At 40.1% G+C, this 23,986-nt stretch overlaps 1 protein-coding gene across 2 annotated transcripts in view; it reads left to right on the top strand.

The window, feature by feature from the left end:
* The window catches only part of ano2b (anoctamin 2b), a 155,136-nt gene that overhangs the window by 49,991 nt on the left and 81,159 nt on the right, over positions 1 to 23,986 (top strand). For both annotated transcript variants that reach the window (XM_059654660.1, XM_048553662.1), the window contains exons 14-17: positions 1,277 to 1,348; positions 1,705 to 1,791; positions 20,422 to 20,496; positions 21,030 to 21,231. In XM_059654660.1, coding sequence (XP_059510643.1) covers positions 1,277 to 1,348; positions 1,705 to 1,791; positions 20,422 to 20,496; positions 21,030 to 21,231 — 436 coding nt within the window. The remainder of the gene's footprint in view (positions 1 to 1,276; positions 1,349 to 1,704; positions 1,792 to 20,421; positions 20,497 to 21,029; positions 21,232 to 23,986) is intronic.

The following is a 23,986-nucleotide window of genomic DNA, read 5'->3' as shown; positions in this document are numbered from 1 at the left end:
ATACCAGGAACTGTATACAGTACTCCAGATATAATCTAAGCAAGGCTTTGCGTAGCTGTAGAACATCTTTCTCCTCTTTATATTCTAGCTATTTTAATATAACTTTATATTAGCATTTTTGAAATTGTCCACTGTATTTCAGTAGTTTTTTAATGGACCTCTAATGTTCTTTGGCTCTTCACTGTGCCCAGCTTTTATTCATTTTAAAGAAACTTTTGAGAAAGTCCACCCATTTATAGATGAGAATAAATAGACTAGAGTATAGTCTATAAATAGATAAAATAGAATAGACTCACATGCTTGGAACCCATATGACACTAATTTGCTCTGTCATTTAGTCTATCAAAGTATTTTTGTCATTTTATACTGTTGCCTACACATTATTATACCACCCATCTTTGTGCGATCAGAGTTGGACACACAGTTCTCTAATGTGTATCATGTCGTTAATATATATACATTGAATTGTTGAAGCCTCATCATAGCTCGATATCTTCTTTATTCATTTGTGAATGTGGGCATTGCTGGATGGGCCAGCATTTTTGCCCATCACTAGTTGACCTTGAGAAGGTGGTGGCGACCTGCCTTCTTGAATCTGTGGGATTATGGTAGTCACTTTGAATATATATCGATTACACCAATCTTTCACCACTGAATCAATCTCCCAATCTTGTCAATCATTTGCATTAAGTTTAAATTTAATTCTTAATTCAAACCATATTTAATGCTTGATAGAAGTCAATAAAAAATGCATCAATCATTAAGCCCCAGTTCTATAGTTAATTCCTGGAAAATGTAATAACATTTTGCAAACATTACCCAAGCTTTTAAAATTGAGCTTGTCTCTCAATCAGCTCAAATTTGTATGAGTGCTTGGTCTGTTATTTCTTAATTATAAATTCCAACAACTTTGCCATGAAAGATATTAGGGAAGAACTCTTTGATTTCCTGATTCTTCTGGCTCGCCATTCTTCAATATAGAGCTACTTTTGCAATTTTCCAGTCTAAACCCCTGAACCAATAGAACTTTGTAAGTTCTAACTAAAGCATTTATAATTTTTTTCACCAACTTTGCTTGAGATTCTGGAGGTTTACCAGTCATTACCAGCACTTTTCTTTAACCCTATTTCTTGCTTGCTTTAACTCACTTTTTGCGACATTTAAGTGCTTATACCAGGAAAAAAAAACACCTGGCAGAGTTTTAGTGTTTATATCAGAAGAAGAATCTTCCATTAATTCAATCTTTGTGTCTTGTTTGTGTGTGGTCTGCTTTTAGGAGCATCCAAGACCAGAATATGAATCCAAACTTTTGCAGAAGAAGCTTTTAAGGGAAGAAAAGGATCGAAATGTGAGTTATTTTATAATATTTGTGCCTTAATTATGTTATGGTTGCTGTCGATTTTACATCTGAGCATTGTGCTAATTAATGTCAGTGTTTATGTTATTATAAAATCATAAAATGAATCAGAGCAGAGTTACACTTAAACCAGAGGCCATTCAACCGATCAGAGCCATGCCAGCTCACCACAAAAGCATCTCAGCTACTCCCCATCATTTCCATAAGTTCAATATTTGTCGTATTTTGATCAAGATTTATCTGGCTATGATAAATACTTCTCTTATTGCAACCAAAGTTTAATGTACTTGTACTTCTCATTACTGTGATCCTTGTTCGCCCTAATAATAACAAACATTATTTTATAGCAACTAAAGAAAGAGCAGGAAGGCTTTACACTAGGCAAAAACAAATGGAAAGATGAGGTCTTATCAGCCATGGGTGGGGTAAATCTGGTAAGTACAATTCTTCATAACGATCTGACACTGCTTAAACCATGAATTGCTAATCAAAATTCCAAAATTCATTGAGTTCCAATTGGAAATTTTGTCTTAGGGTTTAAAGATCTGAAAGGAGTACATTTGGTTTTTGTTAAAGCCCACCATTGGTAGGTAGTGGCCTATGACAATATCACAGAGCTAGGAGTCAGAAGCCTTCGCTAATTGTCTGGCTGTGTGTTTAAATCCCACAATGGTGGCTGGCATAATTTAAATTCAGTTCATTTATCACCTGGTATTGTATTGTGACAACTTTGAAACAAATGTCACAAAAGCCTGAAATAGTGGGAACTGCCGATGCTGGAGAATTTGAGATAACAAGGTGTAGAGCTGGATGAACACCGCAGGTCAAGCAACATCAGAGGAGCAGGAAGGCTGATGTTTCAGGTCAGGACCCTTCTTCAAAATAAGTTTTCTGAAGAAGGATCCAGACCCGAAATGTCAGCTTTCTTCCTCCTCTGATACTGCTTGGCCTTCTGTGTTCATCCAGCTCTACACCTTGTTATCTCCCAAAACCAATCTGGTTCACTAAAGTCCTTTTATCGCATATCCGGCCTAGGTATAAATCCAGCCTCAAGGGAATGTGGTTGGCTTTTTAGTGCTTTCTGAATTGTTACTCAGATGTATCAAACTGCTACACAGTCTAAGCCAAGAAATTAAACTGGAAATATCATCCAGCAATGACCGAGGCACCAAAGAAAGACATTGGCATTCCCAGGCCTGCTAACATTCCAACGTCCTCTTCATTAACGTTTGAGGGGCTTTTGCCAAAATTGGGGGAATGGTTCCACAGATGAGCCAAAGTACAGCCTGACATATTCACATTCATAAAATTATGTAGTTACTACCCTGACCTCCCTGCCCCTACCACTGCCCTATCCTCTTCACTTAGTGTCAAATCAATCTTCCACGTTGAGTACCAACTGGAAGATGTCTGATGGTAGCAGGGGTACAGAATATACTAATGCTGGCAGACCTCCATGTTCACCACCAAAAATAGCAGCCTGCACCACTGCAGACTAGACTAGCCAAGTCCTAAAGGACATAACCACTAAACTGACTGTATGGTTGTTTGTGAGAAGACTGTCAACAGGGAAAATCTTAGTTGACCTCATGCTTGCCACTCTACCTGTCATAGATAGATCTCATGTATCTTTCCATAAAAGTAATTTATTTAACTCTCTTGTGGGAGGTAGGTACCTGTAGCTGTGCCAGCATTTATTGCCCATTCCTAATTTCCCTTGGGAAGATGGTGTTGAGATGCTTTCTTGAACCATTGCAGTCCATGTGATATAGGTAGGTTCACAATACCCTTAGGGAGGGAATTCCAGGATTTTGACCCAGCAATGGAATGGTGATATATTTTCAAATCCGGATGGTGAGTGGCTTGGAGGGGAACTTGAAGGTGCTGGTGTTCCCTTGTATCTACTACCCTTGACCTACATGGAAGTGGTCATGGGTTTGGAAGGTGCTGCCTAAGGATGTTTTGTGAATTTCTGCAGGCCATGTTGTAGATAGTACACAGTGCTGCTACCCGGCATTAGTGGTGGAGGGAGTGGATGCTTGTGGATGTAGTACCAATCCACCGAGCTGATTTGTCCTGGATGGCATAAAATCTCTCAAGTGCTATTGGAGCTACACTCATCCAGGCAAGAGGGGAGTATTCCATTACAATCCTGAGATGTGCCTTGTAGATGGTGACCAGGCTTTGGGAGTCAGGATCTGAGTTAATCACTGCAGTATTCTTAGCCTCTGACCTGCTGTTGTAGCTAATGTCTTTATGTGATGGGCACAGTTGAGTTTCTAGTCAATGATGACCCCAAGATGTTGATAGTGAGGGATTTTATGAAGGTAACACCATTGAATGTCAAGGGGCAGTGGTTTGATTGACTCTTATTGGAGACGCTCAATGGCTTTTGTAAGGCCTGAATGTTACTCACCATATGTCGGCCCAAGCTAGGATATTGTCTAGACTTTATTGCATTTGAACATGGACTACTTCAGTATTTGAGGATTTGTCAACAGTGCAGAATACTGTACAATCATCAGCAAACATTATTACTTCTGACATTATGATGGAGAGAAGGTCATTGATGAAGTATCTGAAGATGGTTGGGCTGAGGACACTACCCTGAGGAACTCCTGTCCTGGAGCTGAGACAACTGACCTCCAACAATCAAAATCATCTTCCTTTGTGTCAGGTATGACTTCAAACAACATAGTGTTTGCACCCTGATACCCATTGATTCCATTGTTGCTGGGCTCCTAGATGCTATACTCAGTCAGCTTTGATGTCAAGGGGAATCACTTTCCCCTCACCTCTGGAACTCAGCTCTTTTGTCCATGTTTGAGTCAAGGCTGTAATGAGTTCAGGAGCTGAGTGGCCCTGGCAGAATCCAAATTGGGCATCGGGCATCACTGAGCAGGTAATTGCTGAGCTGCTTGATAACACTGTTGATGATACATTCCATCACTTTCCTGATGATTGAGAGTAGACTGATGGGTCAGTAATTGGCTGGGCTGGATTTGTTGTGTTTTTTGTGAACATGATCTACCTGGACAGTTTTTCACGTTCTCAGACAGATGCCAATATTCAGACTCTATTGGAAAGCATGGCTAGGAAAGCAACAAGTTCTAGAGGACAAGTCTTCAGCACTATTGCCAGAATGTTGTCAGGGTCCATGGACTTAGCAGCACCTACTACCTCCAACCGTTTCTTGATATCATGTGGAGTGAATAGAATTGGTGAAGACTGGTATCTATAATGCTGGGGACCATCAGAGGAGGCAGAGATGGATCATCAACTCAGCACTTCTGGCTGAAGATTGCTGCGAAAGGTTCAGCCTTATCTTTTGCACTGATGTGTTTGGCTTTTCCATCATGAGGATGGCGATGTTTGTGGAGTCTCAAAAAATATTCCAGTGAGTTGTTTAATTGTCCATACCATTCCCAAATAGATGGGGCAAGACTGTCAAACTTAGGTATGATCTGTTGATTGTAGGATTGCTTTGCTGTACATATCACTTGCTGCTTACGTTGTTTGGCATGCAATTAGTCCTGTTTGATGGCTCCGCCAGGTCTACACCTCAACTTCAGATATGCCTGGTGCTGCACTCTCCACTGAACCAGGGTTGATCCTTTGGCTTATTGAAAATGGTCGAGTGGGGAAATGTCAGGCCAAGAGGTTGAAGATTGAAGGTGTGTTGGAATACAGTTTTGCTGCTGTTGATAGCCCACAACACCTCATGGATGCCCAGTCTTGAATTGCTAGATCTGTTTGAAGTCAATGCCACACAACACAGTGGAAGGTATTCTTAATGTGAAGGTGGGACTTCAACTCCGCAAAGACTATATGGTAGTCATTCTTACTGTCATGGACAGAAACATCTATAGTCAACAGATTGGTAAGGCTGAACTCAAGTCTGTTTTTCCATCTTGTTGATTCCCTCACGACCTGCAGCAAAGCCACTTTAGTGGCTATCTTCTTGAGGACTCGAGAAGCTTGATCAGGAGTACCGCTGTCAAGCCATTGTTGGTTGTGGACATTGAAATCCCCAACCCAGAGTACATGTGTGTTCTTGCCACTTTCAGTGCTTCCTTCAAGTGTTGTTCAACATGAAGAGTACTGATTTATCAGGTGAAGGAGGATGGTATATAATAATGCTCAGAAGGTTTCCTCGCCGATGTGGTGAATAGGACATTGTCTGTAAGGTATGATTCCATGAGTATGACTACATCTGACTGTTACTTGATTAGTCTGTGAGACAGCTCTCCCAGTTTTGGCACTAACCCCAGGTATTAGCAAGGAGGACTTTGCAGGGTTGACAGGGCTGTTTTTGCAGTTGTTTTAAATGCCCGAATTAATGTCAGGTAGTCCGTGCAGTTTCATTTCTTTATTGAGAGTTTGTAGCAATTGCTACAACTGAGTAGCTTGCTAGGCCATTTCACAGGGCAATTTAGAGTCAGTCACATTGCTGTGGGCCTGTCACTTCTGTTCACAGACCAGTTGAGGATAGCAGATGCCCTTCTTTAAATGATATTAGTGAACAGATGGGATTTTCATGATCATTAGTAGATCCTTATTTCCAGTTATTTTACATTGAAGACAAATTGAATGCAGCACAGTGGGATTAAAACACAGGTCCCCAAAACATTAGCCAAGTACCTGGATTAATAGTCAAGTCATAATATCACGAGGCCATTGCTTCCCCCTAAATTAGTAGGAGTCATCTTTGCATAGTCATTTTGAGATGCATCCTGAATTGCTGAGTGGATGATCCATCTTGGCCTCGTCCTGATGTCCCCACTTTGAGACCCAGTCTTCAGCCAATTTGATTCTTTCCATGTGATTTCAAGAAATGGTTGAAGGCACTGGATACTGGAAAGTTACAGGCCCTGATAATATTTTAGCATTAGTATCCAAGACATGTGCTCCAACCTTGCTAAATTGTTCAAATCCAGCATAACATTGACATCCACACAACAAGGTGGAAAATTGCCCAGATATGTCTTGTTCACAGAAATCAGGACAAATCCAACCCAGCCAATAACTGCTACTTCGGTCTACCCTCAAATCATTCATAAAATGATTTGGTACATGTGACAATCAATCAATCAACCAATCAAAATGATGAAAGCGGTCATCAACCGTGCCACCTAGCAATAATGCTCAGCCATCACCTGCTCGCTGCAGCCCAGTTTTTAGGGTCTGCCTAATTCTGTCATGACCTGAACACGTTGCAGCCTTGGTTCAAGTGTGAACAAAACGGCTAGAGGTGAAAAGAGATTGACTTAAAGGCAGACATTGACCAAGCATGGCATTAAGGAGCCCTAGCAAAACTGGAGACAATGGGAATCGGGGAAAAACTCCCTACTTGTTGGATATATACCTCACACAAAGGAAGTCAGTTGTGATTGTCAAAGGTCATTAATCACCTCAGTCCCTGTGGGATTTCCGCAGGTCCTGGGTCCACCAATCTTCCTCTGCTTCATTAATGAGCTGCCTCTGCCATAAGCTGTGAACTAGGTACATTTGCTGACGTTTCCACAATGTTCAGTGACTCTTTGGATGCTGAAGCAGCTCATGTCCATAGGCAATAGGACATCCAGGATTGGGTTGATAAGTGTCAAAAAGAACTTGTGCCACATAAGTGGCATGCCGACATCGCCAACAAGTGAGAATCTGAGCATATCATCCTTGGAGCTGCACAATCATCCAAGTAATTCACCCTCAGAGATCTCTCCACACTCAGTTTTCTTTGTCAATTGATTTGCAGATTATCATTACTCCAGGGCAGCAATGAAAGGCCAGTGTTCCTTTTTGATTAATTTAAACAGGGATTCTCACCTTTACAAAGTTGGTCCAGATAAATATTCAAGGCAGATCTCAAAGCAGCCTGTTCAAATTGATCTCAGAGAATGAACCCACGTAAGCGTTCTGAAATGGCTGTTGACCACGTTTTGCATTTATAACTTGAAATGCAAGTTTGCTGATTTCCGAAACTTTCTTTAACAAATGTAATGTGAAATCTGATAGAAATTACTTAAAAGATGGCAGAATTAAGATTACTTAAGTACCTTTCGGTCAGCGTAACTTTCATGTTTTTATATTTTTCATTTGGATAATCTGCAAAATTTGTCATTAAAGTATACACACAGTTCAATTATAAAAAAAGCTGTCAAGTCAACTGTGAACCTTGCTTTTGAATACCACGAGTCAAAATGTAACTGCCTTTCTGCAACACAAATTGATTTTATTTTGTGCAGCATAGAATACACTTTTCTGAAATTAGGAGAGTAATTTCCCTGGACTCTTCAGTATGTGAGGACTTGCTGCAATGTGACATGAAACCAAGAATTGCCAGAGAAGTTGAATAAGTATATCAGTCTTCATGGTAGAGTGTGTGAATAGCAATAAATACTTAACAATCAAAGAACCCAAGGGTGGAGAAACATTGGTAGTGGAAAAACTATTACTACTTGGGAAAGTAATGGGGGCTAAAGAATGATAACTCCCCTGGACCTAATGTAATGCACAAAGAATATTAAAGGAATTAGCTACAGAGATAATCAATGCATTGGTAGCAATCTTCCAAAAATCATTGATTCAGGAAATGTCCTAGGGGATTGCAAAGCTATCAGTGCAACACTTTTATTTAAAAAGGGTAGGATACAGCAAACAGATAATTAATTGGCCAGTTGAATTAACATCTGTCATAGGGAAAATGTTGCAATCTATTATGAAGGATGTAATAACACAGCACTTAGCAAAGCAGTAAAAAAAATGAAATAGAGGCAGCATGGCTTCATAAGGAGGAAATCATACCTGACAAATGTATTACATTATTGAGGCATCAGCAAGCAGGATAGGTCAAAGGGTATGAATAGATATAGTATATTTGGGTATTTTTTATGTATTTCCTAACTGTACCCGATAGTCACTGTACATGTAGCTACATAATTGAATAAGAGTCCATGGTGTGAAGATAATGTATTAACATCGATCGAGGAATGGCCTGTAATAGAAGACTTGTAACTCATGGAAAGCCACTGGGATCAGTGCTGGGACCACAATTATTTATAGACAATAGACAATAGGTGCTGGAGTAGGCTATTCGGCCCTTCGAGCCAGCACCACCATTCATTATGATCATGGCTGATCATCCACAATCAGTATCCTGTTCCTGCCTTACCCCCATAACCCTTGATTCCACTATCTGTAAGAGCTCTATCCATCTCTTTCTTGAAAGTATCCAGAGAATTGGCCTCCACTGCCTTCTGGGGCAGAGCATTCCATATATCCACCATTCTCTGGATGAAGAAGTTTTTCCTCAACTCTGTTCTAAATGGCCCCCTTATTTTTAAACTGTGTCCTCTGGTTCTGGACTCCCCCATCAGCCGAAACATGCTTCCTGCCTCCAGAGTGTTCAATCCCTTAATAATCTTATATGTCTCAATCAGATCCCCTCTCATCCTTCTAAACTCAAGTGTATACAAGCCCAGTCGCTCCAATCTTTCAATATATGATAGTCCCGCCATTCCGGGAATTGACCTTGTGAACCTATGCTGTACTCCCTCAATAACAAGAATGTCCCTCCTCAAATTTGGAGACCAAAACTGCACACCATACTCCAGTTGAGGTCTCACTAGGGCCCTGTACAGCTGCAGAAGGAACTCTTTGCTCCCATACTCAATTCCTCTTGTTATGAAAGCCAGCTTTCTTCATTCTTCATTTATAGCACATATTAATGACTTGGATGATGGAGGTGAATGAATTGTTGCCAAGTTGACAAATGGCACAAAAATAGGTGGAAGACAAGTAGTGAGGGTGACACCGACAGTCTACTGAGACTGTATACACAAGTTAGTGAATGGGCAAGAATTTGATAATTAGAATATACTGTGGAAAAATGTGAGGATTTGTCAGGAAACATAGAATAACTGAATTCTTTACCACAGAATGGTATAGATGTTGTGTCATTAAATATTTTCAAAGCAGAGGTTGACAGATTTTTCACCAGTAAAAATATCAGTAAAGGAGTAAGGCAGGTGAATGAAGTTGAGGATGATCAGATTACCTATGATCTGATTGAATGGTGGAGAAGACTTGATGGGCTGAATAGTATACTTCTGCATTTTATGGTTTTATGGTCTTCCCAATACACTAAAAGCAAAATACGGTGAATGCTGAGATCTGAAATTAAAGCAGAAAGTGTTGGAAAATTTCAACAGGTTTGGCAGCATCCATGGAGAGCAAAACTAAGTTAACCTTTCTAATTAAATATGAGTCTTCATTGTATCTAAAGGGAGCTTGAAAAGTGGTTGGTTTTCTATCATAAAGAAGTGGAGAGGAGCGTGTAGAACTTGCGGAAATCATACCTTTTGGGATCTTTTTGGGAAACTGTTTATGATAGCAGAGAAGTAATATTGGTGAAGATAAGGTGTTCATGGTATGTGTTAATAGCAGAAAGTAGAACAACACCACTGATAGCAAACCCATACAAACAAAGTGGTGGTGCAGAATAAAGGGAAGGGCTTAATAAAAATGGAAATCAGTGCTCATGCTCTGATGTTGTTCAACTCATTGTTGATCTCTGAAGGCTGAAAGATGCATAAGTGGAAAATGAAGCTTGCATTGAGTTTCACTTGAATACTGTGGCAGGCTTAGGATGCAAATGTCAGCATGGCAACAGGATAGCCTATAGTGGAAGTGGCCAGGAGGTTGTAGACATTCGTGCAGAATGGTGGGAAATGTTAAGCAATGTAATCAATTAGTCTACATTTGGTCTTGCCAATATAGGGGAGACCACATTATGAGAACTGAACACGGGAGACTAGATTGAAAGAAGTGCAATTAAATTACTGCTTCACCTTTAGTGTATATTTGGAGCCTGGGACAGTGAGGAGGGGGTAGGCAAAGGGACAAGTGTAATGCCTTGTGTGAATGCAAGGGAAGGTGCAATGGGTGAATCAGAAGTTGCACTGAGTCACAGAGCAAAAGACCAGGTTGTCACAGACGGTTCCAACAGAATGCTAACAGGGAGGGGAGGGGAGGAAGGGGAAGATGTGTTTGATGTGTAATCCTGCTGGATATGACACAAATCATGGAATATAACCATTTGAAGGGGGAGGTTAATGAGGCAGAAAGTGAGGATAAGGGGCACCATATCACTGCTTTAGAAGAGGATAAGGGGCACCAAATCACTGCTTTAGAAGGAGGGTAGGGTTGAGTGCCAAAGTGTTGGAAATGGGATCAGACATGGTTGAGAGTCCTTGATCCAGAGAGTATCATCAGAACCAATGAGACAGTGAAACTGGGAGTATGTTTCTATTTCTCGTCAGATTCAAGGGAATTTGAAAGTGAATTCTGTTTCACCCTTCACAGTTGCTGTTAGACCCCTGCATCTCTCTAGACTTTTCTGTTTGTAATTGAGTTCTCCCCAGTGTTCTGAATTACATTTAGCCCTCAACCAACATCACAAAGCAGACTATGTGGTGATTATGTTATTGCTGACTGTGTGAAATTAGGCTGCTGCATGGTGACACTTCAAAATAATTTTAAATTGACTGCAAAGCACTTTGAAGCATCTTGAGGTTGTGAGGGCAACCCCTGTTTAAATGCAGGTAAGATATTTGAAGAAAATACTTCTTAATAGGAAAAATAAATGAGGGTGGAGTCAGAACTGAGAAATTCCACTCCCAACCAGCCTAGGAGTGAGTTACGTTCCAGACATAGTGAGCATTTAAGAAGCTTAAATATAAACCAACTCACTAGCTTTAATTAACCTTCGAGTATTTATCCCTCCATCTCCAATCCAAATGCTTGCTTTCCTACTGTACTTGATCCTTCGTGGCCCATTTCAGTTCTCACTTATCCCCTGTCAAATTTATCTTCAAAGCAAGAAGCACAATCAATTCTTATTAAGTTTGCAATTTCATTCGCAAAAGTTCACCCCATGGATTTTAGTGAAAAATGTAGTTTAAAAATGCCTTTTGAATTAGCATTGGCTAATATTATTACAGTCAGAATGACTGTCACTCAATCTTTGAGACAAATACTGCTTTCCTTCTGATTTATGAATATACTTCCTGCATTATTTTGATGCATGTGTACAAATAAACACAACTGCAGGTCCTTGATTGGATCTGAACCAGCTTTACTCTCTGATTACAGATCTCTCACCTTATATTTTTACACAGTTGACAGCTTTGAACTCAACATAATCAGTAATGGCTTTTATTTAAAACCCATCCTTTGTGTGTATTTTTTGATAATGAGTTGAAAATCCCTTACAGGTGCTGTAATTCCCAAGGATGAAGTGACATTTTCACCTCACTGAGGAGTACAGCAGAACAATTAGATCATGGTTTATAATGTAAGGAAAATGAGAAATAACTGTTCTTAAAAAAAAAGTTGTGCTCCTTTACACTACCTTTACACCCCTGCCATTCTACCAATAAATGCATCATCAGCATCATACACCAGGAACTGGAAATTTATCTACTGTAGTTTTTGCCCTTTCACTATGTGCCAACATTGGTTCTGTTGCAAGTGGTAGTACACAGTCTTGATACTCCTATCTGATCACCACTGATTGTAAGAGGGATTGAACTTCCTTTGTTTCCTGCTTCCTCGGCATTTACCAGGATTTAAAACTGCATCGAAAGCCCCTTAGTCAGTTGGCACGCTATTCCCAAAAATACCCAGTTTCTCTTAAAGAGAAGCTGCAGTGAACATTTTATTTTGTGGAATTCAGAATTTGGTAAATTGAACACCAGTGCAGCGTGGCAGTTCCAGGGTGATGGATACGACATTAATGTTAGAGACAGACAGCAAGAACAAACGCAGAATTCCCCAAAGAACTACCCAAAGAAGGAAATGGGAACAGGTGACCACCAAGGTCAAACTTCAAAAGTTTGGACCCAATGGCCTGGCTGCAGGACTATATGAAATTTAATGGCCTCATGAAGGTTGTCAATGTCAGGGAATGTGCCTTCTTATGAAATCACCTATCCCCTGCTCTGACAATCTCTTATATTATTCAATGATTCATGTTCTCATCACTTAACCATAATCAGCCTGAACCACTCAGGGGAGCCAGGCCTTACATCCAAGCATTCTGCCTCAACCTTTTGATCTCACAATATGACCATTTCTTCAGCCACACAAATAAAAGAATAGCCCACATAAAAAAAAGCGATGATGCCAGCCTAATATTCCTCTATCCCTGCTTACGCAAACCTGTAGCTATCCCCTCAGCCTATTCTCTGTTTCCCTGCCATTCTGCAGAGCCTGAGACCTTCTGGAGCTAAATCCTTTGTTTGCACAGGTCACCTGATGCTCTGGGTGCCCTGTGATGATGTGGCAATGTTCTACAGCAAATACAGCGATTCATCACACTACCTGCAAAAAAAAAATCCAGGTATTTGCAATAGCAGTCATACTTAGAAGTTACTTTACCTGAAATTTGGGTGACTGGTACTGAACTGTAAAGTTTCAATCTCCAGTTTAGTGCTTATTGCCTGAAAAGATATTTTTTGGTCTGGAACTATTTGGCTTAGATTGGATATTCTGGTATTGCATTAGACAGTTAGATTATATTATCTCCTGGTAAGGCTCCTTCTCAGTCTTTTGGCATGAGTCCGTGGCTGGAATGCTAGTGTCTTGAGTATGGTGAATTACTTGGGGGTTGCATCAAAAGTGACCCCATCAGAATAGTGCTAAAACAAGTGGCACTAAGCAGATGCAATTTTAGCCTTCTTTTACTTTAGTACATTGAGGTACATCTTGGAAGAAAATTATTGTCACAGTATTTTCATACTGTCTTTACAGCAATGAAGGTATAGATCTCATTGAAATTATAACTCGTACAATGGTAGAACAATACGGTGATGCTGAACGGTCCACTTTATACCTATTGAAAGGGAATATGCAACATGATATTAATTTCTAACAACACACTTTGCAGAAGCCTTGCACAACAAAGTACTTGATGTTATAATTGACTACATAGGATAGAAATAAGACAGGATGGCATGTTCTAATAATGCAGAGCCTAGGGGTGACCTCTTGCAACACCTGTCTGTTCTCTACCCTTAAATCTGTAATATCCATCTATACAGGCACCAGAGATGGGAAGCTGACCTCCTGAGCCAGCTTACATGCCAGGTTGGATGACAGGGGAGCAACATTTTGTGATTTTTAAGTTTGAAGGAACATGTATTCAGAAGCCATCCCAACATGTAAATGTGATCATTGGGCATGTACCATTGCATAAGATTTTGTTGGAAGTGTTTCTACATAGAAGCGAACAAACAAAAATTACAATGCATAAGTGACAAAAATCCTGGACTGCAGTTGCCATTGGTAAATGATAGGTATTACAATCTGGGCCATTAATGTCTTGCTTGAAAAGAGTAGCAAGTCTGTCTCAGTATCTCACAAGCCACTATTGTCAAGATGTAATAGTTTGAAGTGAACATTTTATGATGAACACAATGAGCCTCTCTACTTGATACAATGCAGTGCTGGGAAGCTATTGCCTCATTGGATTTCTTTATGGGAGCATTTTATTTCACGTCTGTCCCCAAGTCCTGTCAACATGTTGGGTTAATATTAACTCTTTGTGTTACTTCCTCCTGCAAGGAAGTCGTGCAGAGGCTGGCTGTTCTTTTTCTTCATGTCTAATGAATAAACCCCAAAGCCAACTATTCCATTGCCAAAGATATCTAGATGGCATTTTAATATTTCTTAGTAAAAAAAGACCAAGTTCCTTTTAAATCGTTCATGTGACTGCTATTCATTGCTCCCAGTCTCCACAACATCCCATCCCTGCATCAAACCCTCAACTCTCATCCACTGCTTGGAAGATCCAATGAATATTCTGACAAGGAGGAATTAGGTTTGATCCAGATATTCTGGTACTCCATGCAGAATGATCACAACCAATATTAGAAACTTTGCTGTAGAAGGGTGACCATGAAATAAATAAGGTTGAGACTTTTAGTTCAGTTCTCTAATCAGGTAGTGCCATGAGGAATGTTCAAGACAGGAAGACTAACTTATGGACCTCATCCACTTATTTAAATGATTGGATATTCTGGGGCTGTGGCCTGTAAGTTCCCAACCTCTCTGAGAATGAGACTGATCAGTTCCAAAGAGCTTGAGAGCTCCTATGGTTTATCCACATTTCACAGACATTCGTGTCTACTTATAACAAAGGGGCATTCAATTTCTCCTGAAGTGGATCTGATATTTGGGGTGGCATGGTGGCTCAGTGGTTAGCACTGCAGCCTCACAGCGCCAGGGACCCGGGTTCGATTCCTGCCTCGGGCGACTGTCTGTGTGGAGTTTGCACATTCTCCCCGTGTCCGCGTGGGTTTCCTCCGGGTGCTCCGGTTTCCTCCCACAATCCAAAGATGTGTAGGCTAGGTGGATTGGCCATGCTAAATTGCCCATAGTGTTCAGGGATGTGTGGGATGCTCGAAGGGGCAGTGTGGACTTGTTGGGCTGAAGGGCCTGTTTCCACACTGTACGGAATCTAATAAAAAAATCTCCCAAATGGCATCTAGGGTCTCCAAGGGACACATCTCATATCCAGAAAGGGTCCCTGGACTTGCCAACAAAGGAACCGTAATTCTTCAAAAACTGGAAGTTTCAGGTCTTATCCCAAAAAGTATAAAGCACTCACACGTAATTTGGATATCCCACTGGTGAAAACTGGAATTGTTTAAAGGAAGCATCACTTTAGCATGTGCTGCTGCCTCTGTGAATGGCAGATATGTAAAGGATAACCCATTCCCTTTCACCTGTGCCCTCAATAAAAATTATGGGTATCAGGTTCAGGTGTGGGGCTTTTTATTCTCTCCTTGGACATGGACGTCACTAGCTTGGCTAGTATTTATTCCCCATCTCTAGATGCCCCTGAGAAGGTGTTGGCGAGCTGCCTTCTTGAACTGCTGCAGTCAACCTGCTACAGGTTGACCCACCATGCCCTTAGGGAGAGAATTCCAGGATTTTGACCCAATGATAGTGAAAGGACTTCAATATATTTCCAAGTCAGAATGGTCAGTGTGTTAGTGGGGAACAAGCAGGTTGTGGTGTTCCCATGTATCTGCCGCACTTGTCCTTCGAAATGACCATGGTTTTGGAAGGTGCTCTCAAGGATCTTGGGTGAATTTCAGAATTGGGGCTCCAATACTACTTTAGCTACGATGGAGACCTCTCTGTCTTCAGGCTTTAATCTGTAGTCAGTCAGGACATTGAAAGAAGCAACAGTGTAGAAATGAGGAAGCCAAGCCCCCTAGAGACACAATTCTAACTTCATTTATTCCTTGGATCAAAGCGAGCCTTAATGATGTGTTTACAGTCACACGTTGGATAGCTGCATGTACACAAAATGAGTGCATGAGAAATGAATAATGTGAGACCTGTCTTTATTGTTTTCCTTTGCAGTTTGTAGTTTGTTAATAACATTTCTCAGTAATACTTTACAAATCACAATATGATGACTAGCTTAAGATGTCATCCAACTTCACTCCCTGACATTTGTGAAGTATCAATTGAGTAGCTTAAGACTTCACAACTCGAATTGACTTGGTTTTCACACATGGCATGTCAAATTTTGTTTTTTGGCTGCTTTCTGCCAATCGACTGTGTTCTTATATTCAGATCCTGCCAGTAGGGGGTATGTGTGATTCAGAAATTCTTTCCTGTTTGTGTAACAACAAAAGAACTGACCTGATTATACACAGCTACTCTCGGGGCAGTGCACTGTAATTGGCTCTACCTATTGGATGAGAAGCTGAGCCTTTTGCTTGATGAGAGAGTGGTAAGCAGTCCCTTGGGCGGAATCTTATAGAGGTCTCAGCAACCTAGGGTGTGGCTAGTCATGTGGCAGAATTCGATGAAGCTGAATGAGGCTTATGTGAATGTCAAATTCATCTTTTAGGTGGCAAAATGGGATTCTTGCCAGGCAGGAGTGAGTTGCCAATTGATTGAAATTAATGTTTGTTACGGTGTTTGTTGACAGCCTGGTTTGGCTCATGAATATTCTGGTTATGATCTTATAAATTTGCCTAGTAAACTGGCTGTTGGGAAACCTGACATGGAAACTGGATTGATTGTGTAGTAGATTGAGCTCAACACTTCCTCCAAACAGCTTTGCCTCCTCAGCCATCTGTCGAAACAGTCTTCAAAGCTGAGTCAGGGTAGCTTCCAGATGCCCGTGCTCCACATGGTTCACAATGGGCTTTCAAAGATGGCATGGATGCAAGAGGCATGCTGGTCATTGGGCAGATACCTGCTGAGCGGCAAACTTTTCTGGGAACAGTGCATGGCAAGATGGGGCAGAAATCAGACATGATAGAGACCGTAGGGGTGGGAACAAGAATTAATTTGCTGAATTTGGTAAGATACAGTGAGAAAACTTGCTTGGCCTCGTGGTGAGAATCCCTCCAACAATGTAACTCGCACTCAAAAAGAAAACTAAAAATGCATTAGGATTCAGCCCAATGGCACCATTTGAAGAAGGAAGAGCAATGGTCCGCATGTCTATCTTGCTGCTTATTTCTCAAACATTAGTGCCAGCAAAATGCCTTTTCTTTGTTCATTCCCAAGATGAGGGAATTGCAGGCTAAGCTATTGCTTCCCTTTACTTACTGTTTAAGACATCGCGCTGGATACAAGTCAACAGTCATGTTTTCCCAAGGAAACAGAACCAACAGCACCTCAGAGGTAATTCATGTGGTATTAAATACATGGGAGCATTTCACAGGCATGGGTATGTACCTCACTTTATACAATGCAGAACTGAATTTTAAACCTATTTATTGACCTACAACTCAAAGGAAAGAAGTTCTCCTTTTTGCTCTAACAAAAGCCCCCGTGATTTGACATACCTCAATCATATCTGTCCTTAAACTTGCCTGCTTTAAGGAGAGAATTTCCTGCTATTGTATCAGCATGCCAGTTCACTACTCTGTATGTCACCAGCCCCTTTTAGCTGTGTGAAATTACAGAATCTGATTGGCCTTGTATGGCAGAGGAAAACCACTTCTTGGTTCAACTAGAAAAGATTTGTGCAGTTAATAATATATAGTGTTATGTTACGTGTTAGCAACTAGTTACTTGCTACATTGATCATGACAGATGCTGTTACAGAGACTTTGAAGAGGACCAGATGTTCAGTCTTACTCTTTCAGGATTCCAAGCATCTCTGTCATTGTGTTCACATGACGCTATAATGGGTGGTGCTTAATTCTTTCAGATTCATATATAGCAGCGGCTTCTCTAGTTACTTCACACCATTGAAACTCCTCATCCCTGACATTATTCTGGTAAACGTCCTGTACTCCCTCGCAAAGCCCTTGACATCCTTCATGATATGTGGTGCCAGACTTGCGCACAATACAACAGCTGAGGTCTAACCAGGGATTTGTGAAGATTTGGCATGACATCCTTGCTTTTGTAATCAGTATCCCTATTTACAAAGCCCAAGTGTTGCATACATTTTCTTAATTGCCTTAGGAATCTGACCTGTCATCTTCAAGGATGTGTGAACATGCATTTTTAGGTTGCTCTATGCTGTATTTTATCCAAATCTACCACCCATCCACTCTGTCCCCTCAAAATATTACTATAAGATTAAACCATCTTCTTGTTCCCCCTCAAGTGCATCGTCACCTACTTATCCAGACTAAATGCACACGCCATGTGTCTGCCCATGTCAACAATCTGTCAGTATCCTCTTAAATGGTGCCAGTGTTCTACCCAAAATGTGTAAAGTTGTCTCGCTTTATATTATAAACTCTAAAATTTTAAAATTATCCTGCAGCCAAGTGCAGATCATTTACCTGCAGTGTAGGGAAGAACAATAATTGTCCCAACACTAGTAGTTTGTTGTGGGTTGAGGGAGCAATAATATGCTTTATTTAGCTTATTTATACAAGGCATGGGATGAGCAGACAAGTCATTATAGCCTTATGGAGTCAGGTTGCAGTTCTGTATGCTCTGACATCAGTACGTCATAGATCCCCATGCAAATGGCCAGAGGCTATCCTTAGAGATAAGGTGCAATCAGCCCTTGACTTACATTGCTGAGGGACATTACGCCCCCACCCCCATCAATCACTGCTACTTTTTCTCTTCTACCCCATGAACACTTATGCATCCAAGTTGTAAATATCCATTTAACTGTTGAAAAGGAAAATGTTAGAATATGGGGCTAATTCAGAGAAATAGGAATAATTAGAGAGTTCTTTCAAAGATCTAACACGGCAATGATGAGCTGAATGACATCTTGCTCTGTGCTGTGTGATTCTACAAAATTAGTTCTGCATTAATTCCCCTTTACTGGTTGATTAATTAAAGGCACCAGCAGCTCAAAAGTGGTTAGTCAAAGGATTGTCTTGCCATTGAGACCATGTACTGTATTCAGTGCAAGTAACTTGAAGTCAATAGCTGTAATTGAATTTTTTTTACTGGGTCGAGATACCAAGACAAACACTGCTTGTGGCTATTTGTGGGAACAGCCGTACTTGTAAGTGAAGAACAGGCGATGTAGTTCATATATTTAGTTAACCAAAGGAAATTATTTCAGCTTATTTGGTTATTAATTTTATCTGACTTTGCAGCTTTCTTTTAGGCGAGGACTCTAAACTGTGATGAATAAAAGGCCAGTCAAAACTTTCTTGCTCTGTGTTAAGCAAAAAGAAGTTTTGTTATAGCTATACAAAGTTATGATTTTTCACTAAATAGATTGTACCAATGTATTTAAATCAGCTAAGTACCAAATTTTTGCAGAATTTGGTTGTGTAAACGTACACGTACTCATATTTGTTTTAATATTGTGCAGTGCCTGGAAAAATAAAACAAATATTTTCCTTCATATGTATCCTGTAATTCTCCTAGTCTTTCCTGAGAAGGAAAGAGGCAGCAAGGAAAACCCTTGGATTATGAGTGTCTGAGATCAAAGTTAAACATCAATGGGATTTTGCTGCTAAAGACTTCTGAAATTTCAGAAGCCATTTCACTTAGTGTACCCATAACTTCCTGTGAAATAAGAATTCCATTATCTGATTTCAAGTTGCATGTAGGTCTCATTATCATGGTAAAAACATTCCCCCATTGTCTATTATCTGCCAGTCTCAATTAGAATCTGTCCCTTTCTGCATCTCATTCTGCTTGACACTTTACTTTTGTCCCCGTCCGTGCCTCTTAAATGAGGTTCTTGAAATAAAATGGGATTTTCATCGACATTTGAATTGTTTCTCTGTGTCTGTGGTCCTCTTCTTTACGTTTAATCTCCGAATTACAGCCCAGAACTTTGTCTCTGCTGTTACCACAAAAACTGCTTTATTTAATTGTGCGCCCCTTAGCATTTTGAAATACCCCAATGCTTTGCAGAGCAAATAAAAGTACAGATGGATGAGTAATGAATGTATTGTGATGTTTGAGTGAGGATAGGTAGTCAAAAGCAACTTTGAAAAAATTAGATTCTGAGAGGCATTTGAAGATAGCAGTGAAATAACAAAGAAAACCTTAGTTTTGGAGAAAATATCTCAATAATAGAATAATAGCTGTTACAATATTATATTTTAATGTTGCGCTGCCCTTGAGATTGTAAATTTGAGTCTTTACCTCAGTTTTTGTATTATCAGTATGGTTTAGCTATAATTAACTAATAAGTTATTTTGTGAAAAACAGCAATAGATGTACAAGTGTTTATTGATGATTAGACAATGGTAGAGCCACAGAAATAAAGTTATAGCTACAATGATCCACAGCTGTAGTCTGACAGATAATGTGAAACAAACAGCCAATGACTTCACACTGTGCTTTAAAATGTAACTGTTTTAATATTTCTTAATTGATTCAAGGACAGAGACTGTGCAGCACTGCTGGCAGTGTGAGGACTTTCCCAATTGTGAGTATGAATAGGAGGTGGAGTTACTCCACTGTAAACCCAACATGGTGTCTATCACTCCAACATGCCCCCAAGCCAGCAGCATAGCATCTCAAAGTCAGCCCTGTGCAGCATTCCATGCTAAATACTTCCTTTATTTCTTCCCATGCCCCACATCATACAGGAAGAAAATGAAAAGCTGACCTGGAGGGATCGGGTTCCTGGCTATCTGGGGAATTTTGTGTCAATTCTGTTCATGGTAAGTTTGCTCACTCCAGTTGAGGTTCAAGGAAGCATTGTGTTTGAGGGCAACCTGACTTTCAGTACTTGTCAAGTTTTCAATGATACACCTAATTGTGGATCGGTAATCTGGAGATGGTATGCACTGAGCCTATTTATCTCAAGATCACTGGTAAGATCTAAATCTGTTTCTTTTAAATAGGCTCCCACAATCTATAAAAGGAACAGAAATGCAGAAGTATACCCAGACAACCATAAAATTCAAAACAGACAATGGCAGTTAAGCACATATTTTTGCAAAACGTTGAAAGATTTCATGATTCTCACAAGCTAATCAGCTTTGTAGAAGAAGATCAACACATGACATTTCTCTTTGCAGTGTCAATTATAATCTCAGAATCTTTTATTCACAAATAAACAGTTTTCTTTTCTAATGTTTATCAAAAAAGCAAAACGCCTCAAGGTTTTACAAAGGAACATGTTATTTAGAGTCATTATTAAACACAGAGATTTGTGAATGCAGCTAATCCTAAAGTGGTTCCTTCACTGCAGATTGGCCTAACATTTTCTGCTGTCTTTGGAGTGATCATGTATCGAATCTCCATAGCAGCAGCCATGGCGATGAGTACAAATGAGAGCACAAAGTCAAATATCCGGGTCACAGTAACTGCAACAGCCGTCATCATTAACCTTCTGGTGATTATCATCTTGGATGAGATCTATGGTGCTGTCGCCGAATGGCTGACCAAAATGGGTAAGCCTATGTCATAAGATAATGGCATTTGGAGAAGTGTTTGTGAGGACGTTGTTTATGGCTTTTGTTATGGACCAGACCAAACCCCCTTCAAATATATCAAGGACATAGCCTAGACCCCAACATAAAGGCAAGCGTCGGTTGCTGTGCTCCAGATGTAATTCGACTGGTCACATTACTCAGCTTTAAGCAAAACACATTTTATTATCGCCCTAAAATTAAAATATAAACAATAGAAAGGGGAATTGTTCTAACCTTAACTCTGTTGGAAAACTTAACAGAATAATAGATTATCTAGCTACTAAAGAGCAACTGTCCCAATATAGTAACGCCCCATAAACATGCTCTTGGCAAAGGCAAAGTCATTAAAATAGATAGTGTCATATGCAATGTTTCTCCAATCCAGAGGGAAAGAAAGTCAAGAAAGCAGTGAGGCTGAGAGAGAGAATTCCAGCTGTTAGCTGTAACAAAGAGAGAGATTGGGAGAGAGACAGCTTCCATAGACAACTTGAAAACCCTAACAACTACTGACAGCTAAACTAAAACTCTGAACCTATGGGAGCCTGGTCGTATCCATTCAGGCTGCCTCTATTGTTCCAACTTTTAAAAAAACTCCAAGGCCTCGAAGGCTGTTTACTTTATTGACTTGGAACAGACCACTCTGTCTCAACCTCTTTTCGTAAACAAAAAGTACAAAATACACCTCTTTAAGCCATAATATCATCACAGTTTCCATTGTTATGTGACCTTTCATGTCAGTTGTTATCATCTTAGCTTGAGCAGCCATTAAAAAGACAACAAGAAATATTGTGTCAAAAGTGCCTGCAGCTGATGTTTTGTGAATTTTCAAAACTGTAGCAAAGCAAGCTGCTGTAAGAAGCAGCAAGGAAAAAGAAAATGCAGCGTGTAACTTCAATGCGCTGGATAAGCCAGAGTGGCTATGAATTTTTCAATCCCTGGTGCTATAGAAATGAAACACTATATGTCATTGTAGTGAAATTTCTTCCAGTCTCAATGGCACAAGGTTGAAACAGGTACAGTATTAAGCAAGAACTCTGAAATAGTGCCACAAGCCATAATGCAGCTAGGCCTCAACTAAGAACAGAAAAAGCCAGACTGGAGATGTTTTCCATGCCTTAAAGAAACACTTTGAACCCTCTAATAATTTCAGTTATGAATACTATGGGTTCAACTTCTGATCTCACAAGGTTAAGGAGACTTTTGATCAGTATGTGATAGCATTGCGTATCTAGATAAGTCTTGAGAGTCTGGAAAACTGAAAATTTATTTCATCAAAAATCGGGTTGTCTTAGAGGAAAAAGAGCTCCTGTTTTGAGAGTATGTCTGCTTAGAGGGCAGAAAAGTTTTCTCAAGAAAGTTGTCAAGAGCAAAAGCTCTAAAGCTATCAATCATTAGCTGGAGTGTTTGAATGCTAGAAAACTGAAGTTTTGCAAGACCCGGAGAGTTAGTCCAAGCTTAGCAAGAACAAATGAATGGTGGAAAAGAAAGAAGAAAATCTGCAGAAAGGCCAGCAGATCAGAGCAAGAGTACAAGATGTAAATATTGCCGAGGACAACAGACAAATGAAAAGGAAACATTTCCACCATGGGAAGGCGGTGCTCCAATTGTGAGAAAGTCACTTTGCTTGCATTTGCTTAGCCAGATCGAACAAAAGCAACTCTGTAAAAATGGCTAATAAAATGTGAGGCTGGATGAACACAGCAGGCCAAGCAGCATCTCAGGAGCACAAAAGCTGACGTTTCAGCTTTTGTGCTCCTGAGATGCTGCTTGGACTGCTGTGTTCATCCAGCCTCACATTTTATTATCTTGGATTCTCCAGCATCTGCAGTTCCCATTATCTCTGTAAAAATGGTTACTGGAGAGATTTCATATGATGATTTCGATAAATCACTACACAATGCAAGAGGTTCACAGAATTATGTCCACATAAATGGTTGAGAATATGTAGAAAGAGTTCGTCAAGTGAATGTGAAACACCAACTGTCACTATTGATTACTTTATAAATATTGCTGGGACTTTGACCAGCTCACATCAATGACCATTAATGTCACAATAGAATTTCTGAAAATGCACTTTAGTTATTACAGCATTCAAGACAATGCCTTGAGCGACAATGATAGACATGTTCACAAAGGGAAGAATTCAGTGACTTCATGAATGAGTGAGAGATTATATACCAGTAATTTGTTTACGCTATTCTCCGTAAAACAGGAAGGCTGTAGCATCAGTGAAAATTGTCAAAAGAATCATAAAGCAGACAAGCAAATCTAGCACAAATGTATACAAGGTAATCCTTTAGTGGAGAAATACATTTACTGAGGGCATAGAATGTAGTCCAGTCCAATGTCACCTAACACTTGTGCTACTGTTCCAATATCTTACAAAACTTCTGCAACCAGTAGCAGTGACAGGGTGAGCAATTAAATCAAAATAAAACGATAAGCAAATTTCACTTTATAAATCTACCAACCCATTGTTAAAGCAGCCAACTCATTGGCAACACTGAGGATTGGCAAACTAATCACAGTGCAAACAGTAAATACTCACAACATGGGTCAGCCTATGTGGCAACTTTGGACATGTGTAGAACAGTTATCACTTCACACTTCAGTGGTGAATATGAATGACCTGCTGTCACCACTACAGATACATGCATACAATTGCTCCTTCATTGCATACAGCTGGTGAGAAGGGTGTCACCAACTGTACAGACTTGTACAGACTGTCCATAGA

Source organism: Stegostoma tigrinum, chromosome 25 (assembly GCF_030684315.1).
Source record: "Stegostoma tigrinum isolate sSteTig4 chromosome 25, sSteTig4.hap1, whole genome shotgun sequence".
NCBI lineage: Eukaryota > Metazoa > Chordata > Chondrichthyes > Orectolobiformes > Stegostomatidae > Stegostoma > Stegostoma tigrinum.
Note: the sequence above shows the minus strand (reverse complement) of the source record. Positions and strands in the feature narration are given on the sequence as shown.